The following is a 16410-nucleotide window of genomic DNA, read 5'->3' on the forward strand; positions in this document are numbered from 1 at the left end:
AGGCCTTACGTCTGTAGTAACGAGTAGGCTTTACTATTAAGACTAAGCGTTTTGGTTGAAAAGGGGAAGATTTGAAGGATCGCGTGTCTAAACTGATAACAAACTAATCCCATAGGCTTTAACCTTTGTAATTTAAATTCAGCTCGGTAATTACACAACCTAGTGATGCATGTAGGCATACTCTTAAGACAGTTAACGACACGGTCCTAGTCCGGTGCCATATTAGATCTTTTATTATTGTTTTTTATCACGTAAGTACTGCATTGCGACGTTAGACCACTGTATTTTTACAAAGGAGCACTTTAATAAACCATTATTGTAAATTTAAGTAATCTCAACTCACTTGTAGGCATGTGTGTCTGTATTTCGTAAATATACGTTAAAAGAAAAAGCATACTATGCCAGAATGAAAAAAGAACATTACGACCATTACATTATCGAAATAAAATTTTTTTCAATATCTTATACCACAGTTTTACAAATAATACAAACGCTCAAACAACATAGTTGCTAAATTGTATTGTAGCATTGTGTAAAACTCAATTGGAATAATGTTTCCACTAAGCGTATGTCTTTTGATGCTTTGTCGGTTTTTCTTTCTGATGGCATTATATTGTAAACAGAGATTTCTACTACACTTAACTAAATTATACTGTTTTATGCACTCCAAAAACCTGAAAACTTTGGATAAAGATCTAGTAAACGTATTAAATGTAAGAATATTGATAAAAAGAATAAATGTACAATGTTCTTAGATAAATTACAGCTTTGAAAGTTTTGTCAAGTATGCACGAAGTACATTACGTCTTCATTTACTGTACTTATAAAATATTCAATAGAGCATAAGTACGTATTTAACTCTTTAAATGGTGATAATGAGTTTCATGGTGGCTGAATAAGCATGAACCATCTAAATGTTTTTCATACATATAATTCAGTTTTGATACAAAATTTAAACGTTTCTCAAGCTGCTATCCTGCTATAAACTGTTATATTGCTAAGCATCTAATCATCATAGTGTAATTTGACTATTTTCAATTCAAAGTCTCTTTGTTGATTTTCTAAATCAATGAATTTTATTTCTTTTTTGTCACAGAATATATTTCCAAATTTCACTGAATTGTGAGATGAAAACTAAACGTCCCTTCCTAAAGGGAAACAGAGGAAATTTTAGATTGGAATCCATTCGAGTAGGATAATTTGTGCCAATAGAAGTACATGGCTTGTAAATAACGATACTTTTTAAAACGTTAATATTCTTATCGTTCTTTGTTACTATCGAAAGTAATCAAGAAATACAGTTTTCCTAAGCAGAAACTATTAAGTTAATTGGTAATAATTTGATTGCGTTTGAGATATTATAAACATACGGTACTATCCATTAAAAGTATGGACGAGTTCCAGTTTCCTATAATGTTAGTACTTATACTATTAAGTAAGCCGTAAACATTCGTACGCGTTTGAATTTCCTTCGATCACATTGACAAATGCTTAAGAATCTTGGAGAGGATCTAGTAAAGAGTGCATACTTAAATGTTGCAAATATTTTCAGTTTTGATTCTTGCAATGCCTCTGATAATCCCGACTTTACTTATTTCCTGCTTCAAACGCTTGAAAAACTAGTAGAAACTACTACTCTTTCTACTCTTTCTGCGAAAATTCTTAGTTCTGGATAGAACTTTATACCAGTCCGAGTTAATGTCAATGTCCAGGGACTTAGCAACTTCTCTATGCTCTCCTCATCCTTATATAAGTGCTCTCCTACCTATAATTTAATAGTGTGTCAGATTTTTTAATATAGCCTATTATAACTGTATCGGTTCAATTAAACAATAGTTTGGGCAACATAAATTATTATTGGATTGAGCATAGATAAATAATAATATGACGGATTTTTTATGTGAGTTAGAGTTTTGGAAATGACCACGATCTCAACGTATCCAATGCATCTTAAATTTTCAAACTTTAAAATAAATTATTAATTTAAATGTTTTACTGTAGTGAGGCCACTTGATCAATTTTCGAAACCATAAGAAATTAATTATATAACCATAACAAAATACAGTAGTAATGTAGAATTAAAAAGTAGTAATGGAAACCATTTAGCTTCTTCGATGTAATTCTTTGAATTGAATTCAATGTTCTTTCCTTAAACAAGAAAACTATAGCAAATCCAAATTGCAACCCTCTCAAGTAAAAGCTTTTGTGGTGATAAAACTTTATGAAGTGTAAGGGAAAGGAACTAATTTAACCATTCGTTTCCAGGACGTTTTATCTTAGGTAAACTAAATACTGTACACATTCACACCGTAAAGTTATTTTTATCCTATAATTTTATAAACTAACAAGTATTGTTAATTAACAGCCTACTTTAATTGTATTCAGTTTTACTAAATATTTATATACTTTCATAACCGTATAACTAAGCATTGCAATTTGATTGATTGATATAAAACATTACATTAGTTGGCAGATAGTTAATATTGTAATCTTTTAAAACATTCTTAAGCGTTGCTAAGTATTGTAAGTGAATAATGTATATATAAGAACAATACATTATGCATTTAGGACCACATAAGTTTTTTAATTTGCAAGCAATCATTTAATTAGACTAAGAAAAAAAAATTTATTTCATATTCAATTCGGTTTTCACTTACACAAATATCACAGTACGTGATAATGTTTCTATAAAAGCACGCCTGAATTAATATCTGCAATGCCAGACATTTCCTACCTATCGAGTATTTAAACCTACACTCTCTCATTAAAAGCTCCAGTCGCATACACCATTCTAGGCCATGAACATGTCTTGGGTGAGTAGTGTAATATAGAAAGATAACTTAGTGACAACTTTTAATAGCTTTATACTGTACTACATACAGACTATCACTATATATATGTTCTATAGAATATCACTATAGAAATAATATGAATGTTTATGATTACGAACTTAAATAAGTATGGTATTACAGATTTTAGTTCTTGTCGCTGCCTTGTACACCCAGAGTGTGTACTGTAGTTACTACCACGGACCCACCGCCAAGCCTATCGTCCTCCACAGCGGCTACCTGGCAGACACCCATGAGGTAGCAGCAGCCAAGAACGCTCATCTCGCCGCTCTAGCCAAGGGATCTCACTACGGAGGAGACAACGAATACAGTAACGGCCAGGAATACAGTGGTTCTTACAGGTATGACGGCCATCATGGAGTCATCAGGTACCACGGACCCACCGCCATCCCACACGTCCTACATAACGGACACATTGCAGACACTCACGAGGTGGCCGCTGCTAAGGCTGAGCATTTCGCCGCCGTAGCCAAGGCCAAGGCTCACGGAGGCTACGGTGACAACTACAGTGGCAGATACGCCTCAGACTACGGCACCGACCATGGCCACCCTAATCATGTGGTGCCTTACCACGGACCCCTCGCCAAGCCCGTGGTGCTCAAGTCCGGATACCTGGCAGACACTCACGAGGTCGCTGCCGCCAGGGAACATCATCTGCAGGCTTTGACTCGATCCAGCAACGAAAATCCTTGAATGATTTAGCTATCTATCAATAAATATTTTGTTCACAATTTGTAAATGCCTATTGTTTATAAACTATGTTTTTATTTAAGTATGGAGTTTCAATCATACATTTTATAGAATACATTTTTGAATTAATTTTTCACTGAATACTTAAGTATAAGACCCTTTGAGGTCATTTTTTGTAATTTTTCGGCGATTATAGGTTGCCATTCAAGCAGTCAGGAAAATTGCGCCCGGCAACATATACTTACCATTCAACCGAAAAATATATATTTTTTATATTTTTTTTGTATAGGTCACCATTTTTGAACAGTTGGGAAACGGCAGGCGGCGACCTATACTCACCATTCGACCGCAAAGGGTTGATTATCACCGATGATTATCATTATATTTGGTCAAAAGATTGTAGAGGAAAAATTAAACATATTAAGTACTGATTGTCCTTAGTTGTTGCATATTATGTTTGATCATACTACAGTAACTCATGTATATTCTAGAACTTAATATACAGAATTATAATGTTTTTTTATATGATAAAGGTGTTAGCATTTGTTTATAATTGACAAACTTTCATATAGCTTGAAGCAATTTAAAAACTCAAATACAAGTGTTTCTTTATTTATGAGAGAACAGATATAATGCTTAAAATTTTAATATTTTATTTTATTTACAACAACACTAAGTTAACCCGACATCCAAAATTAAGATTGACAAGCAAAGCTAAATAAAGAAATTTAAAACGGTAATTTATTTTGTTATTTTCTCGTACTGTAAAAAGAGAACTATTGATCAATTATCTCGTGAAGTATTTAAGACATGGAAGTTTTTTATAATTTGACGAAGAAATACACTCTTCTGTACAAACTCCGGTACGTGCTCCATTTACTGAACAAACATAATCTCAGTGGCCGTGGCCTTTGTTTGGTTCGTTGCTGTGGCTATCCCTTTCACAGTCGTTTACATACCGTCTGATTTTTACAACTGAGTTGGCATTTTATAACTGGTAATTTAGCCGAGGCAAGAATGGTAGTCAGAAAGTAATTTCCGTTATAGATTGTCCCCTTAGCCTTGCTTAATTAATTTTAAAGGTCCAGTGCTACTGACCAACTTGCTTAAAACGGGATTTAATCTGAATTGCAATTAACCATCTAACTACCTAACCTCAGTTGAATTTTTAGCCTTAGTCAAATTGTACAACAAACGAAATAGTATGTGAAAATTAATTTAAAGTAGGCTATTTTAATTTATAATTGAAGCATTGTTGAGGAAGATAAATCACTCCTCATAGTGTTTATCAACGGCTTTTAAATATATTATAAACTAGACAGTTATTTTTTTAACATACTTTACTAACAAAAAAAGGTTGGTGTTTGATAATAACATATAAAGGGTTTGGACAATGTCTTTAAAAAAAGGTAAATATATGTTTTATAAGGTTTTAATATGTTAGCCTAATATCGTAGTAACGCACAAATATAAAATATGTTTCATTAATCAAATAGCCTAATCGTCTAAACAAACATTTATATTATTTTTATCATAATGTTAAGATGTTTCTCTGCAAAATTTGTCAGCTACAAGGGAAGTTTTAAGGGTTAAGAGTGTTTTATTATTTAATTCTACTTTAGAGAAATGTTTTGAACCCCTTTAAAACGCGCCATTTCCTGTTTTTGTTTTAACTTTAAGACCAGCTTCACTACAGAAATTATGATATTGTATCCACACACTGTGTGGAATAAAGTGATATTTTCAACAATAACAATGTTTTTGGCATAATTTTACAAGATATCCTATTATCCCAATTACAAACGCCTTAAAATATGAAAAAAATACTATTTGTAAGCTCAGAACTCCGAAAGTACCTAGCAATACTATACCTAGTAAAACTATAAAATTGAAATAATGGATTAATATAATATTTAGGTGATGACGCAGCCTGTGTGTTTGAAGACAATCTATCCAGTCCATAAAACTAAGTTTATTTTGTAATGTTAAAAAAAATACGTTCATTCATCAACACTGATACTACTTTACTCTCGACGCCCTTTGCAAAAGCAATAACTATCTAAAAGTATGTCTTAGTATTCCACCCACGACAAGAAAGCTGTTAAATATTGCAGGGAAGACTTCCTTGAAACATTAATTAAGTACAACAACTTTGTGAAAAGTATAGCGAGACTAAACAGATTATTTAGTACCAACCATCAAATAAACATAGATCATTCAAAATTTAGTTTCACCATCATTCTATCGTTTGGCTTCTCAACTTTTTGGTACTCGAATAACATTATTCATACCATGGTCATTCGATTGCAGTGCTTGAAGCAAAAAGTACAAGTACACTTACGAGTTTTCTATTCAATACCTTAAAATAATAATCTCTTAAATTAAGTGTTAGAGTAGAAAGCGTGATAGTTACAATGGCATCAGATGAAAACTATTTGGAATCAGAATGTAGACTTGTAATAATTATTGAAATATAAAGTTACAAATGTATCACTAAAAGTTTGATGGTATAAAAAATGAGAAAAATTTAGGAGGACGAAAATCTTTCCTTGTTTGCTCTTAGCCAAAGTTAAAGTTTGATTTTAAAATGAATGACAACCAATGATAGATCGGATCTTTGTTTGTACTCATCAATCTTTATGATTGATGCAAGTCTGCGAACTTTTTGAACTTTTACTTATCCCCCAACAAAGATTGTGATCTTAGCTCTGTAATAATGTATATTGTATTCAGATTTACAACAATGTTTATGCATTAAACAATGTAACCAACTAAACACCGCATGCATACTCCATTAAAAATTACTACTGTATATAATACACGAATTCAGTTGTAAAATGAGGCTAAATAAGGCTAAGCTCTTCTCTTTGAGCCTTATTTTACGACTAAAAACCGTGATATTAACTAATTTTCATGTGATTTTTTTAAACGTGGTGTCCTTTGATAGAATACTTTGAATACTAAAAAAAGGGTTGTTAACTATTTTTCACAAATTATACATTTCTTAGTCATTTAAGTTATAAAATTAAAACAGCTGCTATTTTTAACACCAAATATACACTGTAATGCTTGTTTTGTGTAAATACTTTATTTCGCTACTTTAAGTTGTATATTAAATGTCATAAAGATGTGTTTTCAGTTGTAGGAATATGACATCTAAATAATAAAAAAACTTCGAATATTTTGTCAGTGTAGCGATTTTCAAAAACTAATTATTTTAGAGTTTGTTTTATTTTTACCGACAAAACTCACTCCAAAAGTTTGACTGTTTAATTAAGGGACACCCTGTATAATAGTTCAAGAAGCTGATGGTCTTTTTTATTAGACTCCGGATGGCTTCCTTATCCGTAATCTCAAATTAAATGCAAAATGTCCCAATTTATCCTACTGAAAAGCACTCTAGGTATTTAGTAATTTTATTCCGCACGTATTTGGGAAACATGAAATCCAGAAATGGCACTAATAATGTTAATGTAGATATTTAGTAATACAGTATCGTTATTAATTAGTTAAAGCACACATTTATGACGAAAATTTTAGAGCTAAAATATACAATGATAGTACAGTAATTAAATTTAGTACATAATGGAAAAGATATTACAACATTTTTGTAATATCACAAACTCTATTTTTAATAGTAAGGTTTTGAACATTAAATTCCATCTTAAAATTACACGGAATAAATTAGGGTACCTTCCTGTTAAAGGGAACATTCATTATTATCGATGATTTTTTTCGATATATCGATATTAACAGATTGAAACATATCAGCTGACAACTACGATAAATATTGTTCAGTATGTGAAACTGTTCTAAAAAAATAACCTAACATAACTAACCAAACTTGCTGTAACATTTAAAAGTTCCGTGTTTAACTTGCCTTTTCTATTATCAAACCCAAACGGAATTTTTAAATGGTACAGCAAGTTTGGTTGGTTATGTTTGGTTAGCTTAGAACAGTTTCATTTTTTAATCCATATATTAGACTATTTTAGCCTAAACAAGATCAGTTAGTTATTGTTGTCAATTTGTAATGGATCGGATCGGAAAACTAAAATATTGATATATCGAAACAAAATCATCGATAATAATGAATGTTCCCTTTAACAGGAAAGTACCTAAATTAGTTAGGTGCCTATATCTTTAATTCTGTATTTGAAATATGTTTAGAGAAAAGAAATTGGTAATTCCGTTATGTTATAATAGAGTACCTATCGATATGAAGTGTTTGAATAAACTATTTTAACGCAGAGGTAAATATATTCAAACACAACTTAACAGAAAGAATTTGGAGCAGAGCTAAAGCAGCGTGGGAAAGATTACAACTGGAATTTTCATTTAGGGTCAAATGAAACACGTTCAACAAACAAACCTCCTCAGTGTAATTCTTCACGCCATTACGAAAGCGTGCCACAACCATTAATTCAAGCAAGAGTTTAAAGATGCTCTTAGACATCATTAACTGTTCAGCATTGTTTAAGATTTATTGTACTACTAATGAAAGATCTCGACAATCATAACTGAAACTTATTTATAGTTTTGGGTAATAAAGCTGAAAAACTAGTACATACTAAGTCTATGAACCATGGTAAACATAGTTGCATTTTTTACTGACGAGGATTTTGTAAGAAAAAAACACTTGAAACTGAATATGTGGTCAGAGAGTACGGTGTGTTATAATATTTGTTTATACTCATAATAATACAACACTAAATGATTCTTCATAAAAATTTTCAAAAGTCATTAAACTATAATAAAGGACTAGGCTAATTCAGGATTATAAGTACTGTGTAAATTCATTACACCATGAAATTTTACTGGAATACACAATTATTATTACTGAAAATCATTGAACTACACCATTGTAGTAATTGGGAGAGAATTTTCTCTGACATTATAATTGACAAATATCTTCCTTATCTTCCATGATGAAGGTTGCCATTTCCTATATTTCACGTGTATGTCTGAGGACTGAGGATGTGTTACTCAACATTGACTGTATTTAAGCACTCAGATTTTCCTGACAGACCATTAGTTTCATCTCAGAGTTGAGGTTGCATACAACAGTCATACAATGAAGACAGCTCTGGTGAGTAGCTCCATAACAATTATTTAGGTTTGATGCCATTTAATGAATGTAAATGTAATGTTTCGCCTTAAAATTGGTATATATTTAAAACGATATCCCTGAAAGTATCACTACAGAATGAGTCTTGGTTGGTTTTTACTTGTAATAGAAAATCACAATGAATAAATATGTCATTAAAATCTTACTAATGAATTCATATATAACTTTTTAGTTATTATTTTATTAATACAGTTTTGTTTGTTTTAGATTTTAAAAATTTAACCATTTTGTAACTATAATACAACTAGTAGTTGATTTTGTGTGTAGCTCTAACGATTGTGACAAATACAGTTTCCATACATAATTCAAAACTTGTTAAAATTGTTTAATATTTAAAACGTGTTAACATGTGTTATTAATAACGTTTAAAAAATGTTTTGTCAAATGTGTTGTTAACAACAAAAAAATGTTGTTAAAATAACATATTTTACAGGGTTTCGCAATTGTTGCTGTCCTTAACATGCGGAATGTGTACTGCAGTTACTACCACGGACCCACCGCCAAGCCTGTCGTCCTCCACAACGGCTACCTGGCAGACACACATGAGGTAGCAGCAGCCAAGAACGCTCATCTCGCCGCTCTAGCCAAGGAATCTCACCACGGAGGAGACTACGGATACGGTCATGGCCAGGAATACAGTGGCTCTTATGACGGCCATCATGGAGACATCAGGTACCACGGACCCACCGCCAAGCCTGTCGTCCTCCACAACGGCTACCTGGCAGACACACATGAGGTAGCAGCAGCCAAGAACGCTCATCTCGCCGCTCTAGCCAAGGAATCTCACTACGGAGGAGACTACGGATACGGTCACGGCCAAGAATACAGTGGCTCTTATGACGGCCATCATGGAGACAGCAGGTACCACGGTCCCACCACCATCCCACACGTCCTGCATGACGGACACATCGCAGACACTCACGAGGTGGCTGCTGCTAAGGCTGAGCACTTCGCCGCCGTAGCCAAGGCCAAGGCTCACGGAGGCTACGGCGACCACTACAGTGGTAACGCCTCAGACTACGGCACCGACCATGGACACTCCCATCATGTGGCGCCTTACCACGGACCCCTCGCCAAGCCCGTGGTGCTCAAGTCCGGATACCTGGCAGACACTCATGAGGTCGCTGCCGCCAGGGAATATCATTTGCAGGCTTTTCATTGAGTTTTGGAACCAAATCATTACAAAAACTACTAAATGCCTGTATATTCTCTGGAAAAGTGTCATTTAACTGTGATGAATCATTTTCTTTAGCAGTTGTCAATGAAATTTTTTATTCAATGTAATATCCATCTTTAAAACTTCTGCCGAAGCTGTTTACATGCTGCATACAACTAAATGTGCTAAGGTTTACTGAGCTTTATTGATTTATTATGTGACATCGGAAACAAAGTGTACTATTATGTAATGGGTAATGAGTGATAGCATGAGCAGAGAATAATTAAAAAAAGATAACTTCTAAGTTGTAGCATATAATACACAGCTCATCAAAATGAATGTATTTTGTAAAACCTATACACAGAGAAAATAATATTGAAATAAGTTAATAATGGAGACTACTTTGCATCAGATGCCTGCCTCTTGATACAGCAATAACCATCTATAATTAGATTCTTAGTATTCCAACCTGCCAGAGCTGCTGTTAAATAATGTAGCTAGAACCTGAAATAAGTAACGAGTGGGATTTATGGGTACTTTTGGGTTATATTATGCTGAGACTATTACATTGCTATTCTGATTGTCAACAATCAGAATTAAATCAATTTCTACGTATAGAAATAATAGACAGACCACATAGCAATAGAAGACAGCAGATTACCTCATCGTATAAAGGCCTGTATCTAACAGTTTTTTTTTTTTATGGGGAGGAGGTGAAAATGCATTTACGCACTCTGAGGTGCTCAATGGCCACTCAGTAGTGCCGGACTCCCGCGGGCTCATTGTCCCCGGACTACCGGCTAAAAAACCCCCTCGTCTCCTAGGAACTGTAGCCTGGAACTGTTTCGCACATTACTTCGGGCTAGGCCTTTTATACTACGCCCCTAGGGCTTTCCTTCTGGTTTCCTCAGAAAACTAAGGCCGATCGAGGTCGACCTTCTTATCCCGAAGTATGGCTTCAACGAACTGCTTTACACAGTTCCAGTTTCCTTCCCCCTGTATCATAGCTCCAACGATGTTGTCGGGAGTAATGTCGACGCCGATCTCGGAGATCAAGGAGGCTCGGCGGACATGCCACCTGTCGCAGAAGAAGAAGGTATGCTCAGCCGTGTCTGCAATGCCTGGACAGTACATACAGTCTGAGCTGGCAGCCTTCCCCATTCTGTGCAAAAAGGCCCGAAAGTACCCGTGACCCGAAAAAAATTGAGTCAAGTAGTACCCAACCTCACCATGCTCCCGTTCCACCCATGGTCGGATGCTAGGAATGAGCCTGGCGGTCCAACGTCCCCGAGACTCGGCTTCCCATTCACGCTGCCAGCGGTCGAAACTGCGGTTGCGTTCTTCTCTGGCAGCAGTCTCTCTATCTACTTCAGGTCTCCTGCGGTAGATCGCCTGTCGCTCCCTCGCGAGATGAAAGACGGGGATGACACTGGCAATCACCATGACTGCAGGCTCGGAAACCGTGCGGTAAGCGGAAGCAACTCGCAAGGCACCTCGACGCTGAACACGGGAGAGCCTGTCACGGAAGACACGCCTCTCCAGCACGTGGGCCCAGATTTCAGCGCCGTACAAGAGTACTGATTGGACGGCAGACATCAGTAGGCGGCGTTTGCAGGAGCGGGGGCCGCCGACGTTTGGCATAAGCCTACTAAGGGCAACAACTCCCTTAGCGGCTTTGTCAACAGTTCGCTTTATCTGCTCGCCGAAAGAAATTTTGCTGTCAATCATAACACCAAGGTATTTGGCATACGGCTTGGTCTCCAATTGGGCATGGCCTACTTGCAAAGGGAGGACGGTGGGAATTCTTTTCTTGGTTACGATAAGCCGTGGTCCCGCATCCACTCGTTGACACGGAGCATCACTATACCAAGTTTAAGCTCTGCTTCTTCAACGGTTCTGCCTGCAACCAGAGCAGCGACGTCGTCGGCGTAGCCAACGAGGCGGGTCTCGTCTGGCATTTCGAGTCTAAGCAGACTGTCGTAAGACACGTTCCAGAGATCAGGTCCAAGGATCGATCCCTGTGCAGCCCCAGAAGTGACAGAGATCCGACGCTGACCTTCGCTGGTGTCAAAGAGCAGGACGCGGTCTGAAAGGTAGGACTCAATCATTCGCAATATGTAAGGAGGGACGCGGAATGTGTGCTCGAGCGCCTGTAGCATGTCACTCCACCTGGCGGAGTTGAACGCGTTCTTCACGTCAAGAGTGACGAGGAGAACTAAGCGGCGCGACCAATGACTGTGGTTCTCCGCACTCCGCACTGCCCCAACTACCTCTTGGATGGCGTCAATGGTCGAGTGACCAGAACGAAAACCATGCTGCTGCGGGGACAAATCACCCGCAGAGACGATAGCCTCGGTCAGTCTGACACGAATTAACTTCTCCATCACTTTGCCAACAGTGTCAAGCATACACAGTTGGCGGTAAGAGGAGGGGGTTCCCGGTGCACTCTTCGCCTTGGGGATCAGGACAAGGCGAGCCACCTTCCACGCCGTCGGGAAAACGCCGTCCGCCAAGCAGGAGTTGAACATATCCAACATAAGCTTTGGATTGTACTCAACGACGAGCTTGAGGATTTCCGCAGGAATGCCATCAGGACCGGGTGCTCTTCGATTCCTGAGGGATCGGACAGCGGAGGTAAGTTCCTCTTCACGAAAGGGTGGGAACGTGCCAAGATTCCTAAATTCTCTAGTTGGTCGCACTGGGTGCTTTGGAAACAACGAGTCAACGACAGCAGCCATGGCAGTAGGATCCATGACCACAGGTGGTGAACGAGTCCCTAGCTTTTGGGTTACTATCTTGTAACCCGTCCCCCAGGGGTTGTTGTCGACGTCCTGACACAGTTGCTTCCAGCACCTGACCTTACTCCGGTTGATTGCACCACGAAGATCTCGCCTGGCAGCCTTGTGCTCTGCCGATCTGGCATTGGCTTCAGGCCGGTTTCTGGCACGCTGCGCTGCTCGTCGGAGGCTAAGGCATCTTCGCCGGAGTTCCGCAATCTCGGGTGTCCACCAGTAAACTGTCTTCTTCCCACGACGGGCAGAAATCCTGGGCATGGAACAGTCGCACGCCGATGAAATGAGTCGCATTGTCGACGTGGCACGGAATTCGGCACTTCCGATGTCCCCAACAGTTTGATCCCCGATACATCCCCGAAAGGTGTCTCGGCAAAGACGACCGAGGTTCCAACGTCGAGGCGGGTTGGCCGAGTTGGCATATGGACGCCTACGCTCGGGAAGCACCTCGAAGACAATTGCCTGGTGATCACTTGCAGAGTAGTCCTCGGAGACACGCCAGTCAGAAATCCGATTGGCTAGGCCTTCAGATGCCAGTGAGATGTCAGGGATGGTCTCTCCATATCCAGGGCGACGGAAAGTGTCGACATTGCCCACGTTCAGAACATGAAGACCCAGCCTGGCTGCCATCTCTAAAACATATCGTCCCCTTGTGTTTGTTTGGGGTGAACCCCATTCCACCGCCCTAGCGTTGGAATCTCCGCAAACAATCACCCCACCATCGACGTTCAGGATCCCGTCCTCTAGAGAGTCGACCATCTGGCGGTAATCTGCTATGGGCTGGTTAGGTGTAAGGTAGCAGGAGAAGAGAGTTAAACCTTTGCTTCGCACCCACACGAAACCGTTTCCCGCACCGGAATCTAAGATAGGTACCTTCCCGGGGTCAAGGACCCAGATGGCCGCCGTCCCAGAAACATCAGGAAACCACTGAGGAGAGCGTCGGTTCTGATATTGCTCACTCAGCAGCAAAATATCGGCGCCTTGCTCGGTTGCGAATTGGTACATCAGACCGTCAGCTGTCCTGCTCCTTTGCATGTTAAGCTGAAGGGCACTTATCATTTCTGGGTGGATTGGCGGATCTTGTGCAGTGCTTGCCTATAAGCAGCACAACGGCTTGATCCCGCAGCGTGCTGTATGGCATCGTTCTTCAAGCCGGCCTGTGTGCACAGGACGCAAGATTCAGCGGAACTGCATACATTGGCCCTGTGATTTTGGCCGCCGCACTTGTAGCACATATTGCTTCTGTCGGGACCTTTGCAGCGATTAGCTATGTGGTTAACCCCCAGGCATTTATAACACCTTGGGGCTACGAGCTTCTCGCGGACCCGGCATCTCACCCATCCGACCTTTATGAGCCCTTCAGCTAGGAGTTTTCTCCCATCTCTAGCTCCCAACGTCAATATCGCCATCTTCTGCCCTCGAGAGTTGGCCTTTGAGACAAAGATCTTTATCTCACTGGGTTCCCCGACAACAGACTTAACTGCAGTGGAGACCTCTTCCTCAGTCGTGAGTTCGTCGAGATCCCTCACTTCGAATGTCGACTTAGGCTCAAGAATTCGCACCGAGGCGTTTGCGCCAAGGATGGATTGCAAATCGGCCCCGAATTCTGCCTTCGTCCCGGAGGAATCCCCAAGCTCTACGAGGAGATCACCAGCTCTAGTTTTTCTGAGCGATTTGATAACAGCTCCTTTCTCTTCGGGCTTCACCTTTTGACGTATCTCACCAAGCACGTCAGCGTATGTCTTTCCGCTTGTCGGCTTGATTAGAAGAGCGTCAGGGCGTTGCTTAGAGGCTCTCTTTTTCTTGGGCTTCTTTGTCGTTTCGTCACCAGGCTGGACAACAGACTGCTGAGGAGGGTTCTTCTGCTTGCCCTTCCGTTTCGCAACCGTCACCCACTCTCCTGGTTTGTTTCCGTCAACCTTCTTTTTCTTCTCGGTCACAGGCTCAGCTGGGCTTGAGGCGGCTCGCTTAGAGCTGGCCGCAGTTGAGGACTGAGACGTCTGTTGTCGTGGCGAGGTCTGCGTTGACGAAGAGACGAGGGTCTTTTCACACGACTTCCAAGACTTGCGGAGATGAAGGATGTGGTTAAGATAGGACTCCAGCTTGGTAATCCCAGTCTTAACGTCTTGGTTCACATTCCTCTGTCTGCGTGTCGCTGACTTCATCTGACTGAGAGAGTCAAAACACTTTGTCAGGAGGTCCTCCTCTTCCTGCCTGGCCAGTGCGAAAACGGTCTCGTATGGCGAGGTCGTTTTCTCACTTCCCTGCTCTGGCAGAGTTTCCGAGAGCGGCGATGGGTCGGAACTCGGAGTGAAAGGACGGGCGCGAACAGGGGAGCGACTCAAACGTGAGCTCCTCCTGAACGGGTCGAAATCCACTTCAGGTGTCGTTTCTGCCTCTTTTTTGGGTTAGGGAACCCGAAGTTTTTTCTTGCACAATTGTAACGTTTTCTTTTTGCTTGTCTGGCATTTTTAAAAAGTTTCCCCCCCTATGCTGTGCCCTCGTGAGAATGTCACCCTGGTTCACCCCATGCACGGCTGTACTCCATGTCCTGCGCCCCCCGAAACCCAGAACGCTCCAGAAAAGGCAGTGGCCTCGGCAGAGCCCCCCCAAAACCGCAGCAGGGCCCTATCCGGTCGCCATCCGGCACTACTACGGCCAAAGAGATTTTCGCCGGATGATAGGGCAGCCAGGTCATTGCCGGCTAAGCTGACCCGGGCCCCTGTACTATCCGGCAGCCTGGGGTGTGCAAGAAAGACCCAGTTTTTAAGCTGTACCCTCTACCTGAACGGACGTCCAACGCATCGGGGGACCGCAGGACACGGAGCCATACACAGCAATAGACCAGGGTGATTTGGAAAAAGAAAATTGGTTTATTGATTTTAAGCGGGAAATGTTGGTTTGCAGAGGAGACGCTAAAAGAATTGGTGCGCTCCCCCCCCCCTTTTAGTCGACTCTTACGACGAGCAGGGGATACTGCGGTCTATTCTAATGCCGGAGCCGCACAGCGATGTATCTAACAGTATTAGCATGTACATTTTAAATACGGTCCAAAAAGAACTGACACATTTTAACATAAATTGTTATTTACAAAATTTTAACTACATGGTAACATTTACGAAAAACCAAAAACGTTTTTGGTGATATTCAATAAATCTTTCAATATGGCCGCCGTTTAAGGCACTGCTGGGGCCCTATTTTTGAAATGGTTGACAGTTGAGTCTACTGTCAACACTCAACTCAACCAACAACAGGATTTGGTATTTTTGAAATCCAACAGTTTGGAAGTGAGTTAGGAATCACTAGTTGAGTGACTCGTTTTGGAAATCTAGGGCATACGACCGCACGAAATTCAGATGACGTCATTTTAAACCAATCACAATGCAGAGTTCTTGCGATCCTCGATTTTACCTCTTCTTACTCTAAAATCTGGATCAGCTAATCTCAATCTACCATATTTCGAGATACTGAGGTAAATTGTCAACTCCGTTCTTGAGAGATTGAGGTTGTGTCTTGCTTAATCTTAGTGATTTGAAAAGTACCTTATATAAACTTAAGTATTAACAATAAAATTTACTATGGATGTTTGTTTTATGGTGTAGCTCATTATAAGTTTAGGCATATCCTAAATACATTATTATTTGCTTTCTTCGTATCTACTTCAGAACACACCACCTCATTTTAGTTTCCTTCATCGTTTTGTTTTATGTTATTTTTAATTGTGTTTTTATTTAGGTTAAAGCTTATGGCTATTTGCCATTGCACTGAAAGCTTATCGTAACTTAAATGAATTTG

The 16410-nt window shown here is 39.7% G+C and overlaps 2 protein-coding genes across 2 annotated transcripts; both read left to right on the top strand.

Annotated features, from left to right (window-relative positions):
- The first annotated feature begins 2784 nt into the window (after positions 1-2784).
- Positions 2785-3542, top strand: LOC129002239 (uncharacterized). The gene is made up of 2 exons (XM_054429902.1): positions 2785-2813; positions 2973-3542. The coding sequence occupies exons 1-2, from the start codon at positions 2799-2801 to the stop codon at positions 3540-3542; spliced, it is 585 nt and encodes a 194-aa protein (XP_054285877.1). The 5' UTR covers positions 2785-2798.
- A 5064-nt stretch (positions 3543-8606) lies between these two features.
- On the top strand, positions 8607-9829 carry LOC129002246 (cation channel sperm-associated protein 1-like). Its single transcript, XM_054429914.1, has 2 exons — positions 8607-8628; positions 9101-9829. The coding sequence occupies exons 1-2, from the start codon at positions 8614-8616 to the stop codon at positions 9827-9829; spliced, it is 744 nt and encodes a 247-aa protein (XP_054285889.1). The 5' UTR covers positions 8607-8613.
- Positions 9830-16410: the final 6581 nt, after the last annotated feature.

Source organism: Macrosteles quadrilineatus, unplaced genomic scaffold (genome assembly GCF_028750875.1).
Source record: "Macrosteles quadrilineatus isolate MER2022 unplaced genomic scaffold, UCM_ALF_1.0 Scaffold_1__1_contigs__length_201487025, whole genome shotgun sequence".
Taxonomy (NCBI): domain Eukaryota; kingdom Metazoa; phylum Arthropoda; class Insecta; order Hemiptera; family Cicadellidae; genus Macrosteles; species Macrosteles quadrilineatus.